Source organism: Podarcis pityusensis (genome assembly GCF_964106645.2).
Source record: "Podarcis pityusensis genome assembly, chromosome: 9".
Lineage (NCBI taxonomy): Eukaryota > Metazoa > Chordata > Lepidosauria > Squamata > Lacertidae > Podarcis > Podarcis pityusensis.
In genome coordinates this window covers 64,769,154-64,784,033 of record NC_138034.1, presented here as the reverse complement: position 1 = coordinate 64,784,033, position 14,880 = coordinate 64,769,154, and the positions used below count along the sequence as shown (strand labels likewise).

At 48.3% G+C, this 14,880-nt stretch overlaps 1 protein-coding gene across 16 annotated transcripts in view; it reads right to left on the bottom strand.

The window, feature by feature from the left end:
• Nucleotides 1-14,880, bottom strand: part of TMEM150C (transmembrane protein 150C) — a 56,304-nt gene that overhangs the window by 20,487 nt on the left and 20,937 nt on the right. For 4 of the 16 annotated variants that reach the window (XM_081021120.1, XM_081021125.1, XM_081021136.1 and 1 more), the window contains exon 2: nucleotides 6,417-6,480. The exons of 2 other annotated variants lie outside the window; for them this stretch is intronic. In XM_081021120.1, the coding sequence (XP_080877246.1) occupies nucleotides 6,417-6,442 (26 nt within the window). In that variant the 5' untranslated portion in view covers nucleotides 6,443-6,480. Of the gene's footprint in view, nucleotides 1-1,735; nucleotides 1,939-6,416; nucleotides 6,484-13,185; nucleotides 13,412-14,158; nucleotides 14,224-14,880 lie in introns of those variants that run through there. 10 more of the 16 variants (XM_081021119.1, XM_081021134.1, XM_081021137.1 and 7 more) reach the window with 9 other exon arrangements.

The following is a 14,880-nucleotide window of genomic DNA, read 5'->3' as shown; positions in this document are numbered from 1 at the left end:
CAACTGCACTGGCCGCCTGTTAGTTTCCAGGCCCAGTTCAAAGTGCTGGTTTTGATCTATAAGGCCTTAAAACGGCTCAGGACAGCAATACGTCAAAGACTACCTTTCCCCATATAAACCGACCCAGACCCTAAGATCATTATTTGAGGCCCTTCTTTGTGTGCCTCATCCTCAAGAGGTCCAGAGGGTAGGGCCTTTTCTGTGGTGGCTCCTTGCTTGCGGAATGCTCTCCCTATGGAGGCTCACCTGGCACCTTCATAGCATATCTTCAGGTGCCAGTCAAAAAATATTAATTCAACAACCCATGGCCTTTTAAATGCGCATCCGGGAGTTACTGATTTGTTTTGCTTTCGTTTTATTATGTATTTCGTGTTTTCATTTTGTATTTTTATGTTGTGTTTGGATGAAGCGCGGTATACCAATTTAATAAATAAAACAACAAATTAAATGAATGAATAAGGTAGTTAAACTGTGTCTGGATTATGTTTCTTTAGACTACAGGGAAGGGAGGGAGGGACACAACTGACTCCTTGTCCACAAAAACAATTCCCTGTGCACAGAAATCTAGTATGTCAGGGAGGAGGCTAGACTAAAACCCCAGTCCCTGAAATCTAGCTTTCTGCGTGCAGGGATTTTTGCTGCTGTCTTTTAATGGAGGTGTTAATCCCAACCAGCAGTCTGAAGTGGTACAGAATTTTAATTTTACCTTCTGAAAATGTCAGGTAATGCTAAATAAATAAAGCTAAATAAATAAATAAATAAATAAATAAATAAGTGCATGTACTTGACAATCACTTTAAATTATTTAAATTATTAAATTATTACATTATTACATTATTTCTGTGCAATTTTACACAAATAACACACCTGTGAATTGGAGCCAGGTCTATTTCTCAGCAGCGAAAAGCTGGGAAATCTAATTGAGGTGGAGGACACTGGTGGATAAACCCATAATAGAACAAAAATTCTGTGCGTTTTTACTTGGAAGTAAATCCAACTTAGGGTTCTTCCAGAATGGCGTTTTGTTATGGGTCTATTCTGCAAAAAAAAATGTTATTGACACAATATCAGTGTACTGGTGGTAGATTCATGGGTGCCAACTTCCCAGGGCCCTGGGTGCCCACGTACACAGAAAATTCCCCATGAAGGGGCTGGGCACCCGCAAATTTCAGTGCCAGGGCCATGCACACTGCATGGCACCCATGGTCGAGGGGCCAAGCTGGCACTCCTGGGTGGATTCATTCTGCTTTAGTTTGTTCTGTTATGCTTTCCCAATACTGCCACACTATTACTGTCCAGCGGATCTATAGCACAACAAAAGCTGGGGGGTGGGGGTGATATCAACCATTTGTGGTACAAGACACTGAATGATTTGAGAGGACATTATGGGATAGGAAGCAGTGTGACAGGCCCAAATTTCTGGAGGTGCAAACAGTGTTGAGAGCGTGACCATCCTAGTATCATCACGAGCAAAAATCATCACGATTGTACACACACAAAAAGATATATTGAGGGGCAAAAGGGACCTACTTTCCATGGAAACATACTAGGAGTGCTCTAAAACATGCATGTTTAACTGTATAGCTTGTGCACTTACAACCAATGAGCACCAGAGGGCACAAAAATACGGCTTGGAATCAACATCAAAGACCTAGAAAGCAGTTTTAGTATCAAATCCCAAACCAAGGGCTCATCCACAATTTTGCTTGACCCATATTTCAATTGTATTGTGTACCAATTAATTCCATAGGGTTTGAGAGCTTTCTTTGTTGTTCTGCAGCCATGCCTTGCGAAAATCTGATCCTGCCCCCGCGGAAAATTCAAAGAGAGATGATGTTCAACTAAGCTCCAATTCAGCAGGTAAAGGTTGGATTGTCTAAAGGCACGGCTGTGGAACAATGAGAAAGGGATGTCACCCACCATTTTGAACCTGTCACCCGTCTTTTTGAGCATTTGGGCTTGTTTGCAAACCAGAGAAACTGCCAGGGACACACACAAATGGCTACATATTCTATTGACTACAACAGAATGCTTCTCTTAAATCAAATTTCAGTGGACAGCAGCCCATGGATGTCAAGGAAAATCTCTGCAAGATGTAACATTGGTGGCCCTACCCTTGTTTTCTCCTGCTCCAGAGGCTAGGACCCGAACCCAAGGCTTCAAGTCACAAGAAAGGAGATTCCGACTAAACCTCAGGAAGAACTTTTTGACAGAGAGAGTAGTTTGATAGTGGAACGGACTCCCACGAGAGGTCCTGGAATCTCCTTCCTTGGGGGTTTTTAAGCGAGGTTGGATGGCTATCTGTCATGGATGCCTTAGTTGAGATTCCTGCATTGCAGGGGGTTGGACTACGTTTCCGAGCACAATTCAAAGTGTTGGTGTTGACCTTTAAAGCCCTAAACGGCCTCGGCCCAGTATACCTGAAGGAGCGTCTCCACCCACATTGTTCGGCCCGGACACTGAGGTCCAGCACCGAGGGCCTTCTGGTGGTTCCCTCATTGTGAGAAGCAAAGCTACAGGGAACCAGGCAGAGGGCCTTCTCGGTAGTGGCGCCTACCCTGTGGAACACCCTCCCACCAGATGTCAAAGAGATAAACAACTACCTGACATTTAGAAGACATCTGAAGGCAGCCCTGTTCAGGGAAGTTTTTAATGTGTGACATTTTAATGTATTTTTAATCTTTGTTGGAAGCCGCCCAGAGTGGCTGGGGTACAAATAATAAATTATTATTATTATTATTATTATTATTATTATTATTATTATTACTATTAGACTAGATAACCCTTGGGTCCCTTCCAGCTCTAGAGTTCTGTAATTCTATGATTTGATTGCACATAGAAAGCAGCGCTATAACACATTAGCACAAGCGAAGAGGCTGGCTTGCCTACGACAGGAGGACATGGTGATCCCCTACTGTGTCCCCTCAGAACCCATTTTGAAAATGGTTGCTTATTTTCACACACAGCATGGTTATGATGCAGCCCCGATACTTAGCAGCAACCAGGCGAGCAGCCAGCGAGGAGCACTATAGGCAAGGCACACCCACTGCTGCAGAGAAACAAGGCCGTGCAAAGCGTGGCAGGTTTGCGACGGAAAGACATCCTTCAGCTCCACCAGACCTGCTCGCCTATGTCTCATGTCAGATCAGCTGTCAAGAGAATCAGGCCAAGGCAACAGCCAGCTATTACGCCGGGATTACTACGGATTAGCGTCGATGGCAGAGCTCACTTGGCAACTCCGAGCCACAGATCAAGCTTTCATCTTAATTGTAAATATTCCATTTGACAAACGAGCCCACGCGGGTAGTATTAACCGCTGAAGTGCTCCGAAGCAACAGCAGTCGTGCAGAGGGCTGAGCAATTTGCAGGCCATTGGCTGGCTGGATGAATGTGGGCCACAGTGACGCATTTGGGGTATGTCCGGGCTCTGGCTGCTTTGCTCTTGAAAGTGAGGAGCAGATCCTAGAACAGGTTTATTCTGCTCTGATGAAACTCTGGAGCAGGTTGCAGAAGGCAGAAAAGGTTTCCGAATCCTCTTGAAGAGGTCAGGTGTGGGCATATCTCTAGACTGCACTAAGTTCTTCACAGGGGTAGCTGGTGCCCATTGAGTATGGTAGGGCAGAAGGCAGGGAGCCCACCAGTAGATGGCGCTAGAGATAATAACAGGCAAAGCAAACTAATTCTGGTTTTGTCCCCATCCTCCTCCCTCTTCTGCAAAGGCAAACTGAATCCAAGGGGGAAACGGATGCTGTGCCGTGCCACACCCTGAACCAGTTTTAAGTAGAAAGGAAAGCAGATGAAGGGGGCAGGCTGAGAGCAAAGTAAGGTTGGTGGGGCAGTGCCCCATTTCTCCTAATGGGCCAACTGCAGTGGGTATACTTGCACTGCAGAGGGCTTTTTTTTAATATACCCCGCCCACTCTGGACGGCTTCCAACAAAATATTAAAATACAATAACCTATTAAACATTAAAAGCTTCCCTAAACAGGGCTGCCTTCAGATGTCTTCTAAAAGTCTGATAGTTGTCGTTCTCTTTGACATCTGGTGGGAGGGCGTTCCACAGGGCGGGTGCCACTACCGAGAAGGCCCTCTGCCTGGTTCCCTGTATCTTGGCTTCTCGCAGCGAGGGAACTGCCAGAAGGCCCTCAGCGCTGGACCTCAGTGTCCGGGCAGAATAATGGGGGTGGAGACGCTCCTTCAGGTATACTGGACCGAGGCTGGATTAGATGCCCCTCAGGGTCCTTTCCAACTCCACAATTCTGTGATTCTGTGCGATTCTGTGCCTTGAAACCCTTTTCTGAACTATACCAGATTGGGCCAGACTGGACTTATCCAGAGATTACTCTACCCAGCCTAGAACCTGGCTTCCAGACTCAATTCAAGCCGGGCTGGATTTCACCTCCATCCCCTGCCCTCTGTGTCCTAAGGGCTACTGGTGCATACTAGGCAGAAATAGAAAGTACACTTCCCAGTTAGGAAAAGGCACGTCTATTGGTCCTATGTCTCTCAGCTGCTCCATGGTGTGAACCCAATGAGGCGGTTGACACAAGAGAGAGGTCCCGCTCCACCGACCTCAGCTTCTGTATCTCCTCCACCCAAGCTGCACGCAAGCAGGCGAAGATTCCCCCTGCATGTAACCAATTTCTGCTTCTCCCTCTCGCCTGGTCCTGGAAGGCAGTGGAGCAGGAGAGCTGGGGGCAGGAGGAGGAAGAGGTTAGGAAGCCCTTGACTCTGCGCCAGTCTGACCTCTCCTCCTGCCCCTCTAATTCACTCTCCGACAGCTTCTCCTGCCTCTGCCTCTCGTCTCCTGGCTGTAACAGGCCCCCCCAGATCACTGATCCCTAAGTCGGTCTCCAACCCCCCTTCTTCCCGGTGCCCACTCTTCTGTCTCGCTCAGTGTCCAAGCCAATACCTGACAAGGAGTCTTGCATGACCAAAGCCAGCCTCTTGACCACGTAACCATGACAATAGACTACTCTTTTGCAGCCTGCAATTTAAAGGGCCTGGGGGCTGTGGCTGGGTGCTCTTTTTTGATCAGGCAAAATGCAGAAGTTCAAAGAAGTGCAGCGCTTACGCAACCTCATGGCCTCTCTAACCTTTCCTTTGAAGAATTTATCCATTATCGTATAAAGCTTTGAAAGGGAAATGCTGGCTCAAATTTGCCTGGAAATTTCAACTTCTCATCTAGAAGCCCGAATCCCTGATGTATCTGTTATTCATTGGTGTAGGGAAATGCATTCTGCGCCTGCTCAGGAGCACTTTTACTTCTTCTTTCATACGTTCTAGGAAAGAGCCCTGGCCTGAAAGCAGATTAAATGGTGGTGTGACAGAAATTTTCCTCAATAAGTAAGTGTTTGGCCAATACTTTGGCCACCTCATGAGAAGAGAAGACTCCCTGGAAAAGACCCTGATGTTGGGAAAGATGGAGGGCACAAGGAGAAGGGGACGACAGAGGACGAGATGGTTGGACAGTGTTCTCGAAGCTACCAGCATGAGTTTGACCAAACTGTGGGAGGCAGTGGAAGACAGGAGTGCCTGGCGTGCTCTGGTCCATGGGGTCACAAAGAGTCAGACATGAGTAAACGACTAAACAACAACAAGTAAGTGTTTTGATGTTAGATTCTGCTGGGAAGTGATATTTCACTGCCTCTGCACTTGAAGAGATGGTCTAACCATCTGAATAGCGGTGCTTTGCACATCTACAAACTGACGGTTCAAGATTGGGGTGTCTGGTTCCACCAGGTAAGTTTGGAGATGCTTAGAGTGGTTTAACTCCCTGTTAATCACCCACTGTCAGGAGTCCAGATTCCCAGCTTGATAACACAGTAAGCGTAGGTAATTAAAAAGGAGAATTTATTGCAAAAAGAAACAGATAGCTCCGGACGACTCTGGCAAAGCCTCCAGCATCATTATTCAAGATGACCCTTCTGAAGACTCCTTCCGGCCATGACAGAGGATACTGCACTTACGGCTCTCATTTTGCTTCCTATCTAGCAGCCCTCCCATTTGCTGACTCTTCAGACTTAGTGGATCAGCTCCAACCTCTTCCGGGTCTGCCTACTTCACAAAATTCACCTTCTAGTTATGACAACTTTGGGCTCTAATCCTGCCCAGTTTGGTTCCGGACCCTGAGAGATTAACCCTGAGAAAATGGAGCCCTCGAAAGGAAAGAAGGTTCCCTGTGATATATCAATGGATAAGTCTTGTGTATGCATTTGGACCGTAGCCATTCACGCACAGGGTTGGAGAACCTGTGGTCTTTCAAACATTGTTGGACACCAACTCCCATAATCCTTCGCCAGCGTGGACAACTGAGAGGGAGGATGGGAGTTGTAGTCCAAAAGACTGGAGGGCAACAGGTCTCCACCCTTTCATCAACAAGTTCCAGGAAGTTCAACATTTAAGAACTAAACTTACCTTGAAGCATCCAAGTACTGGAGCATATATGGTGTTCGATGGAGGGTCACACTTTAGTCCCCACCTGCTTGACAGAGGACAACATATATTGGATATAATACCTTAGCATCATCATCATCATCACGTTTGCTTTACAACCATTTAAAATTCAGTATTTAAAACAGTTTAAACAAACAGCCGTCGCAGGAATCGTGTAGGTCCTGAAAACACACATCTCAGGTGTCGAAAGACCTGGCTAAAGAAGTGTGTCTTCAGCATTTGCTGAAAATTGTATACAGTGGTACCTCGGGTTACATACGCTTCAGGTTACAGACTCTGCTAACCCATAAATAGTACCTTGGGTTAAGAACTTTGCTTCAGGATGAGAACAGAAGTTGTGCTCTGGTGGCGCGACAGCAGCCGGAGGCCCCATTAGCTAAAGTGGTGCTTCAGGTTAAGAACAGTTTCAGGTTAAGAACAGACGTCCGGAACGAATTAAGTCCTTAACCCGAGGTACCACTGTACAGTATCGAAGATATCAGGTGCACTCCTGTGGGCATTACATAGCTTAGGGTCTCTGTGCCAAAGGATGGCAGATCCAGAAGCATCAGTGTGTAGACCAGGGATCGGCAACCTAAGGCCCATGGGCCACAAGCAGCCCACGCCGGTCATTTAACCCACCCCCGAGCCCCCCCCGAACTGAGCCACCTGCTTGGCAAGTCCCTGCGCGCTGCGCTAAACCGGCGCAGCACAGTGCGGGGACTCACTTCCGCGGTGCCGGAAATCGCATCTGCGCAGATGCAGACGCCGGAAATTGTGGGCGTGTGTGCTCGCGCTCACTTTGGCCCATGGAGGGATCTCCACTGGAGTGAACCGGCCCAGGCGAGGTAAACCTTGCCCACCCCTGGTGTAGACAATGCTGATGCATTGATTATCGTCTTCCAAAGCAACTACAGTGGTACCTCAGGTTACATACGCTTCAGGTTCCATACACTTCAAGTTACAGACCCCGCTAACCCAGAAATAGTGCTTCAGGTTAAGAACTTTGCTTCAGGATGAGAACAGAAATCATGCTCCGGCAGCAGGAGGCCCCGTTAACTAAAGTGGTGCTTCAGGTTAAGAACAGTTTCAGGTTAAGAACGAACCTCCGGAACGAATTAAGTACTTAACTAGAGGTACCACTGTACTCTATTCTGAACTTAAAAATGGTAAGCGTAATGCTGGTGGTCAACAAAAGAGGTTCAAAGACTCTCTCAAGGCAAATCTAAAAAAATGTAATATAAACACCGACAACTGGGAAACACTGGCCTGTGAGCGCTCCAATTGGAGGACAGCCTTTACCAAAGGTGTCATGGGCTTTGAAGACGCTCAAACTCAGGACGAAAGGGAGAAACGCGCTAAGAACGTTTCTCCCTTGGCAAATGCTTGGCAAACCCTCACCATGTTCAACTCCTGCCCGGAAACCTATGTCCCCACTGTGGAAGGACGTGTGGATCTAGAATTGGCCTCCACAGTCACTTATGGACTCACTGTTAAAACCTTGTTTATGGAAGACAATCTTACTCAGCTACGGGTGATTGCCAAAGAAGAAGACCAGTGGTCTGACTCAGCAAAAAGCAACTTTCAATATTCCTATGGAGGTAGTTCTGGACCTGGCTGGGACCCTGGAAATCTGCTACCAGTAGGCAAATGGTCTTCTTATAAGGATCAGTTCCTCATAGTGCCTTGCTGTTCCCCATGATCAGCAAAGCAAGTTATGCTGAATTTGCAGGGAAAGGGCCATAGCTCAGTGGCAGAACATCTGTTTTGCATGCCGAAGGTCCTTTGTTAAATCTCTGGCATCTCCAGATAGAGCTGGGGGTTGTCCTCTGCCCAAAACCCTGGAGAGCCACTGCAAGTCAGACAAAGCTGAGCTACATGGGGCAATGGCCTGGCACAGTATAAAGCTGCTGTCTATGCCAGGCACAGACGTTTGCCAATTTCCCCCCCCCCCTAAAAATGTGGCACCAGGAAGCAGGTCCAGTATTCCCAATGTGGCCAAACTCTGTACAGTGGTACCTCGGGTTACATACGCTTCAGGTTACAGACTCCACTAACCCAGAAATAGTGCTTCAGGTTAAGAACTTTGCTTCAGGATGAGAACAGAAATCGTGCTCTGGCAGCACGGCGGCAGCAGGAGGCCCCATTAGCTAAAGTGGTGCTTCAGGTTAAGAACAGTTTCAGGTTAAGTACGGACCTCCGGAACAAATTAAGTACTTAACCCGAGGTACCACTGTATCTTTAGATATGGAAACATCTTCCCAGGGGAGCACAGCAATGGGAAAATTCTAGCCCCACGGCACCAACTGCAGCATCCAGGACTTCCATGTGTGAATCGGCTGTCATATATATATATATAGCTCCAGAGATGCAAATTTCATCTCAGCCCACACATCACATTTTTTCAATGGCATTCACACATTCTGTTGCTAGTCTCCAACTGTACAAAGATCGATTATATACAGGCATGAACCAGTCCCTGGAGACTGGAAGCCACATGCATGAACGTACTCCAATTGAAAATCATTGTGTTTGAGGGGCTAATTAAAGTTTCCTGTGGGCTGTTGTGTCTGTGAGGTCTCATTCACACATGGCAAATTGACACTGGATATCGCAGCCATAAGCCGATTAACTTGCATGTGTGAAGCCTCCGTAAAAGCTGTTCCGTCCGTGACCTTGAGGGACAAGGAAGCTTTTTCATATTGTTTCCGAATACAACCCAGCCTGATCCATTTGGATGAGATGGGATATACTAAAAAGGCAACTGATTCATAGGATTCCATTTGGGAAGCTAAGCTATTTCTTTAATAACAAGCGTTTCCAAATCTACAATTTATAGGCAGGTGATGAAGTCCTAAATATATGTAACTGGCTGGAGGGCAATTTTGGGGGGAATGGCCTCGATGTGGAGTGGGGCTAGGGTTGGGATGGGATACCTGTGGCCATTTAGATGGTGTTGGATTCTAGCTCCCATCGTACCTAACCATTGATCCTGCTGGCTGGGGCATACGGGAGTTTGGGAGTTGGAGCTGGACAATATTTGGAGGGCCACAGTTCATGAAACCCTAGGCTAGGGTGTTCAGCTGCATAACATTATCATCATCATCATCAACAACAACAACAACAACAACATACCTCTTTATATCTTTAAGGGAAAATAATCTCGAAGCAGTTTACACCACATATTAAAACATCAAATTAAACAACCCAGAACAAAAACATTAGTGAAGAAAGTCAAATCGCATTCATATGCATAAAGTATGCATTCAAAGTAACATAACTGAACAGGAAACTGTTATCTTACAGATTTCAAAAGAAAACATTGCAACGGAGGATAAGAGGGCAGCCAATACATGGCACAACGTTTATTCCACGTGTTCCTATTGAAAAGAAAAATAGTCCTATTCAGGTAAGAAATAGGTGTGGAAAGGGGGGGGGGATTCTTGCCTGCGTCAAAAGTCTCGCAATTCGTTCATGACATAAATGGACTCTTAGCCACATGACAAAAGGAAAGAATTGCTTCCTCCACTTTAAAAGCTTTCGGCAGAACACCCACCCTGTTCCCATATCCTATTGTAAGGAGGCTCAAGTATATGTTAATTACAGTAATCACATTTTCTCCCAATTTCTCCTGCACCCACTCCTTCTCTGTTGTCTCCCTTCTGCTGCTTTTCTACATTGTAAGCCCCCTGGGGCAAGGACCAGCTCTCCTATTCTTAAAGTGCCAATATACCGTATTTTTCCGTGTATAAGACGCCCCCATGTATAAGAAGCCCCCTATTTTGGGGGACTCCAAATTAAGAAAACACTCCTCAGCACTACCCCTATATAAGACGAGGCCCAATTTTAAACCTATTTTTTTGGTTAAAAAAAAACCTAGTCTCATACACGGAAAAATACGGTATACAGTACATGGGGTACATGGGCTGCTGGGGAGGGATAGTACCTTTGGTGGGGACACACCATGCTCCTTCTAAGGGAGTTGGCCCACCTTTGGTGCCTACCCTGCTCTCAGTTCTCACCCCAGGAAACAGCTTCAGCTAGCCAGGTTAATCCAGGTGAGGGTAGCTGATGGGTCTCAAAGCCTCGGTGAGTTAGGGACTTTCCCTGCATGGAAAGACAGGCACCGGCAGATTGAGTGGATGAGACCAATAGTGGGTCCAATGGTCAAGAAGGCTGTTTCTGCACATGCTATAGAGCAGCAGTTCTCAACCTGTGGGTCCCCAGATGTTGTTGGACTACAACTCCCATCATCCCCGAGCTCTGGCCTTGCTAGCTAGGGGTGATGGGAGTTGTAGTTCAACAACATCTGGGGACCCACAGGTTGAGAACCGCTGCTGTAGAGGCAAGTGAGGGGCAGATGGGGCTCATCAACCTAGGAAGGTAGCCCGTTTAGAAGAAGGAAAACTGTGGTCCTAAACCTCTGCTTCCTTGCAGGACATCTCTGGAAGAAGAAAAAGCTAAAGGCGTAAACCCTACACAAATCTGGAGGGGAGTTGCTAAGACAGCTGGATGGCGTCTTGTACGCCTCCTTCTGGCAACTCCTGCAGCCAAGCTGGTGCCAAACATGTTGCTCTGCGTTCCTTTGGACCGCATGGGTGAAGCCGAGAGGAGGGTCTTGTCATCTGGGCAGCCCAGGACCTCCATACACACTGCCCAGGCTTGCGCTCCAGGGAGGTCACTTTGCTGCTAATGCAACAAAAACAACACAGGAGGTGGTGGCAGTCACGAGTTACCGGTTTCTGCAGCCACAGCAGCTGCTGTGAACTCTCCAGTGGTTTGACTCCGTGGTCTCTCGAGAAAGACAGATGCCAAGAACAAATATCAATATAGTTCCCAACATTCCATTACACAGATTAACCAGCAGGCAGAGTGTTCCAAGAGAATTGAGAATTTCCTCTGGTTGTTTCAGTTCTGTTAGGGTGGTGTCAAATCTGGGTCCCCTAAAAAATGTGCGAACCTGTCAGCCTCTGGAGCCAGCTGTAACCTTTGCAGATAGTAAGGCACGGGGAAGTGCTCAGCAGTATGGCATCTGCTTTGCATGCAGGATCAATCCCCAGCATATCCTGCTATGGCTGGGAAACAAACCCTGGCTGAAACCTTAGAGAGCTGCTACCAGGCCGTGTTGATAATACTGAGTTAGATGGACCAAGAATCTGTCTTAAAGGTAAAGGGACCGCTGACCATTAGGTCCAGTCGTGACCGACTCTGGGGTTGTGGCGCTCATCTCGCTTTATTGGCCGAGGGAGCCGGCGTACAGCTTCCGGGTCATGTGGCCAGCATGACTAAGCCACTTCTGGTGAACCAGAGCAGCACACGGAAACCGCTGTTTACCTTCCCGCCAGAGCGGTACCTATTTATCTACTTGCACTTTGACGTGCTTTCGAACTGCTAGGTTGGCAGGAGCTGGGACCGAGCAACGGGAGCTCACCCCGTCGCAGGGATTCGAACCGCCGACCTTCTGATCGGCAAGTCCTATACTCTGTGGTTTAACCCACAGCGCCACCCGCGTCCCTTAAGAATCTGTCTTAGTACAAGGCAAAATCCTATGTTCCTAAGCTGAGGTCACAAGGGGCATGCAGTAAATTTATCTTATGCTTCAGTGGCATCCCCAAAAGTTGCATACCCTAGGCTTTCTGTCTTATGGGACAAATGGCTGCTATTCAATCCCATGTGCAAAAGACACACGTGTGAACGTGGGGACACCCAAGGGAAGGCAAAAATTGCCATTCTATTGAGCCTGACAACACAAGCCCTCCCTCTGCAACACCCAAACCATCAGCTGTCATGGGGAACAGGCACTGCTAGCGGAAACAATAGGGACCACATGGCTTGGTCTGCATCACCAGTCTGCCTACCCAGCCCTTTACAAAAACACAGCAGAAACCACATTATTTATTGTTATTATGGATCCCCTGTCGCGATCACCACCTAAGGCTGCTAGATGCAAAATAAAAAACAGGCGCTGCAGACACTTCTGGTGCTTTGGGGAGTAAAAGGGTCACAGACAGCTGACCTAGGCACTATGGGGGCTGATATAAAGGAGCACGTCTGAAAAACAAGGAGAGCATCCCTTAAGAGGCATTCAGCAGCCCAGTTATCAAGCCAAGGGGATGCAAGCAGGTAAAGGGAAACAGTGAATATGGCTGAATGATGCTTTGTAAGCAGCATTGGTCCAGCCTGATAGAAAGATGGAAACTGGTGCACCGGCGGAGCGTGGGTTCTTTTCTCGCTCGCTTTTATTTTTTGGACGGGCAATCGCTTGATTCAGGCGGCAGCAGGAAGGAGGAAGAATTAAAGGGAGTTTCCAAGAGCAGAACCAGGGAGAGATAAGGCCGCCTCCCAGGTGTGCAGCCAGCAAAGCAACTATCCTTCCAATGAAAGCAATTAAGCAGAGAGCTCATCAAACGGAGAGGCGCCCTTTCGATGGAGCACGGGGCAGCAATTCAGCAAGGCGGGTGCGGGTCGCCAGCAGGAAATCCCCGGGACTTTCTCCAGGCAATTGCAATTTGCAATACACACGCGCGCACACGGTTGCTGCAAAAGCGCGATGGTAATGATCAGGACCACTGATAAGGCTTATCTGGGCGGATTGTGGAGGTGAGGAAGACGGACAGGGATGGATGGAGATGGGGGGGAGGTGGGCTGTGCAGGAACGGGTGGGGGAGGAGATGCAGGGCTTTAAGGCGGGGGAGGCGCCGCAGGGAGGAAGGCACCCAAACCGAAAGAGAGACCCCAGAGACCCTCCTACCGAAAAGCTGGGAAGGAAGAGGAGCGCGGAGGCGTCTCGGCGTCGGTCCGGCCCGGGGGTCCCAGGTGCTGTTACACCTGCGAGAGGAGGCAGGCGGCGGGAGCGCGATCGGCGGCGGCAGGAGGACTGGGCAGGCCGGGAGGAGGGCTTCCCCTCGAGGAAGAGGTGGAGTCTGCGGCTGCCGTCCGCCTCTCGCAGCCGCCGGAGCTTCCCCGGCGCCAGAGACAAAGGGCGAGGGCGCGCCTGGCTGCCTGCGTCTCTCTCGCAGGGGGGATATGAGGAGGGGAGGGGGAGACACACCCCCAAGAGGGGTGGGGGATGACGGGCGTGGGGGGGGGGCGGCATCCTCGCCATCCTCGGAGGCGGCGGCACTTTCCTGGGTACCACTAGCCAGCCCCGCCCCAACCCAGATTCGCGCCTTCATCCACCCACCCGGGCTACTTGTCATCTGGGCACGAGAGGCCCCGGGCCCCCTCGAACCGGGAATTCATTCCCCTTGGGGGGGGTGGAGGGTGGAGAGTGCGCGCTCGCGTGTGATGCCCAAGCGCGCGCGCCTGCCACACTTTCCCGATTGCGCTCTTGCGCTGACCTGCGGGCAGCTCTCCCCTTTGGCGATGACCTGAAAGCAACGAAGAGTCGTAAAATAGTAAAGGGTTCCCCCCAAAGTCATCTAGTCTGACCCCCCTGCGATGCAGCATGCGGAGCCTTGAGCCTGAGTTACAGGTCATAGAATTGTACAGTTGGAAAGGACCACGAGGGTCACCTAACCCAACCGTTTGCAATGCAAAAATTTTTTGCCCAACACAGAGCTCGAACCCGCCACCCTGAAATCAACAGGGGTGATCTCAGTGGTGGGTGGGATCGCCCAAGTCTGTTTTCCTGGGTGCCTGCCCCCTTAAAAAGATTTCTGCTTTTTTGCCAAATGTGTAAAGTTGTATGTGCGCAAATTAAATGTGCGGAAGTTGCAAGTTACCTGTATTACACCATAAGCCTCATTTGTGCAAAAGTAGCCAGGACTTTCGGATTGTAGGACAAGACCTGCCAAGGAAAACAAACAACTCATTTATGCATGCAACAACAGCGGCAAGAGTCTTGATAGCGCAAGGATGGAAGAATGAGGAAATCCCGACAAAAGAACAGTGGCAAGAGAAATCGATGAACTATGCAGAACTGGCTAAACTAACATATACCTAAACTGCGAGATAAGGACAACTGTGACTTCAAAGAAGAATGGGAACTTTTTACAAATTACTTAAAAAGACAACAGAATGAATTGGACTCCTTGGCAGGTTTTGAATAAACATACACAAATTTATTGATTGTAAACATAGATAGATAATATAAGGATTTATACAATTTTACAGTATGCAGAGAATAGTATGTGTTGAAAAATCAGAGAGAGGAGCTGAGGGAATTCAGCGGCGGAGGGAGGGCTTGATGGGGAGGTGGAGGGAAGGGGGAAAATAATGAATATGATATCTTTTGATATTTTGATATGTTGAAATGGTCAATAATATTTTTTTTTAAAAAAAAGGTAGCCAGGCCTTTCAGCACTGCCCATGGACTTATCGTAAAAGTGGGAAGCAAGCCACACTGTTTTGAAAGTCAAAAGCGGATAAGGAAAGCTTTTCTTAAGAAAACAGAAAATAGAAACAGAAAGAGGTTCCGTTGGATAACCCAGTTCCGTTTTCTCCC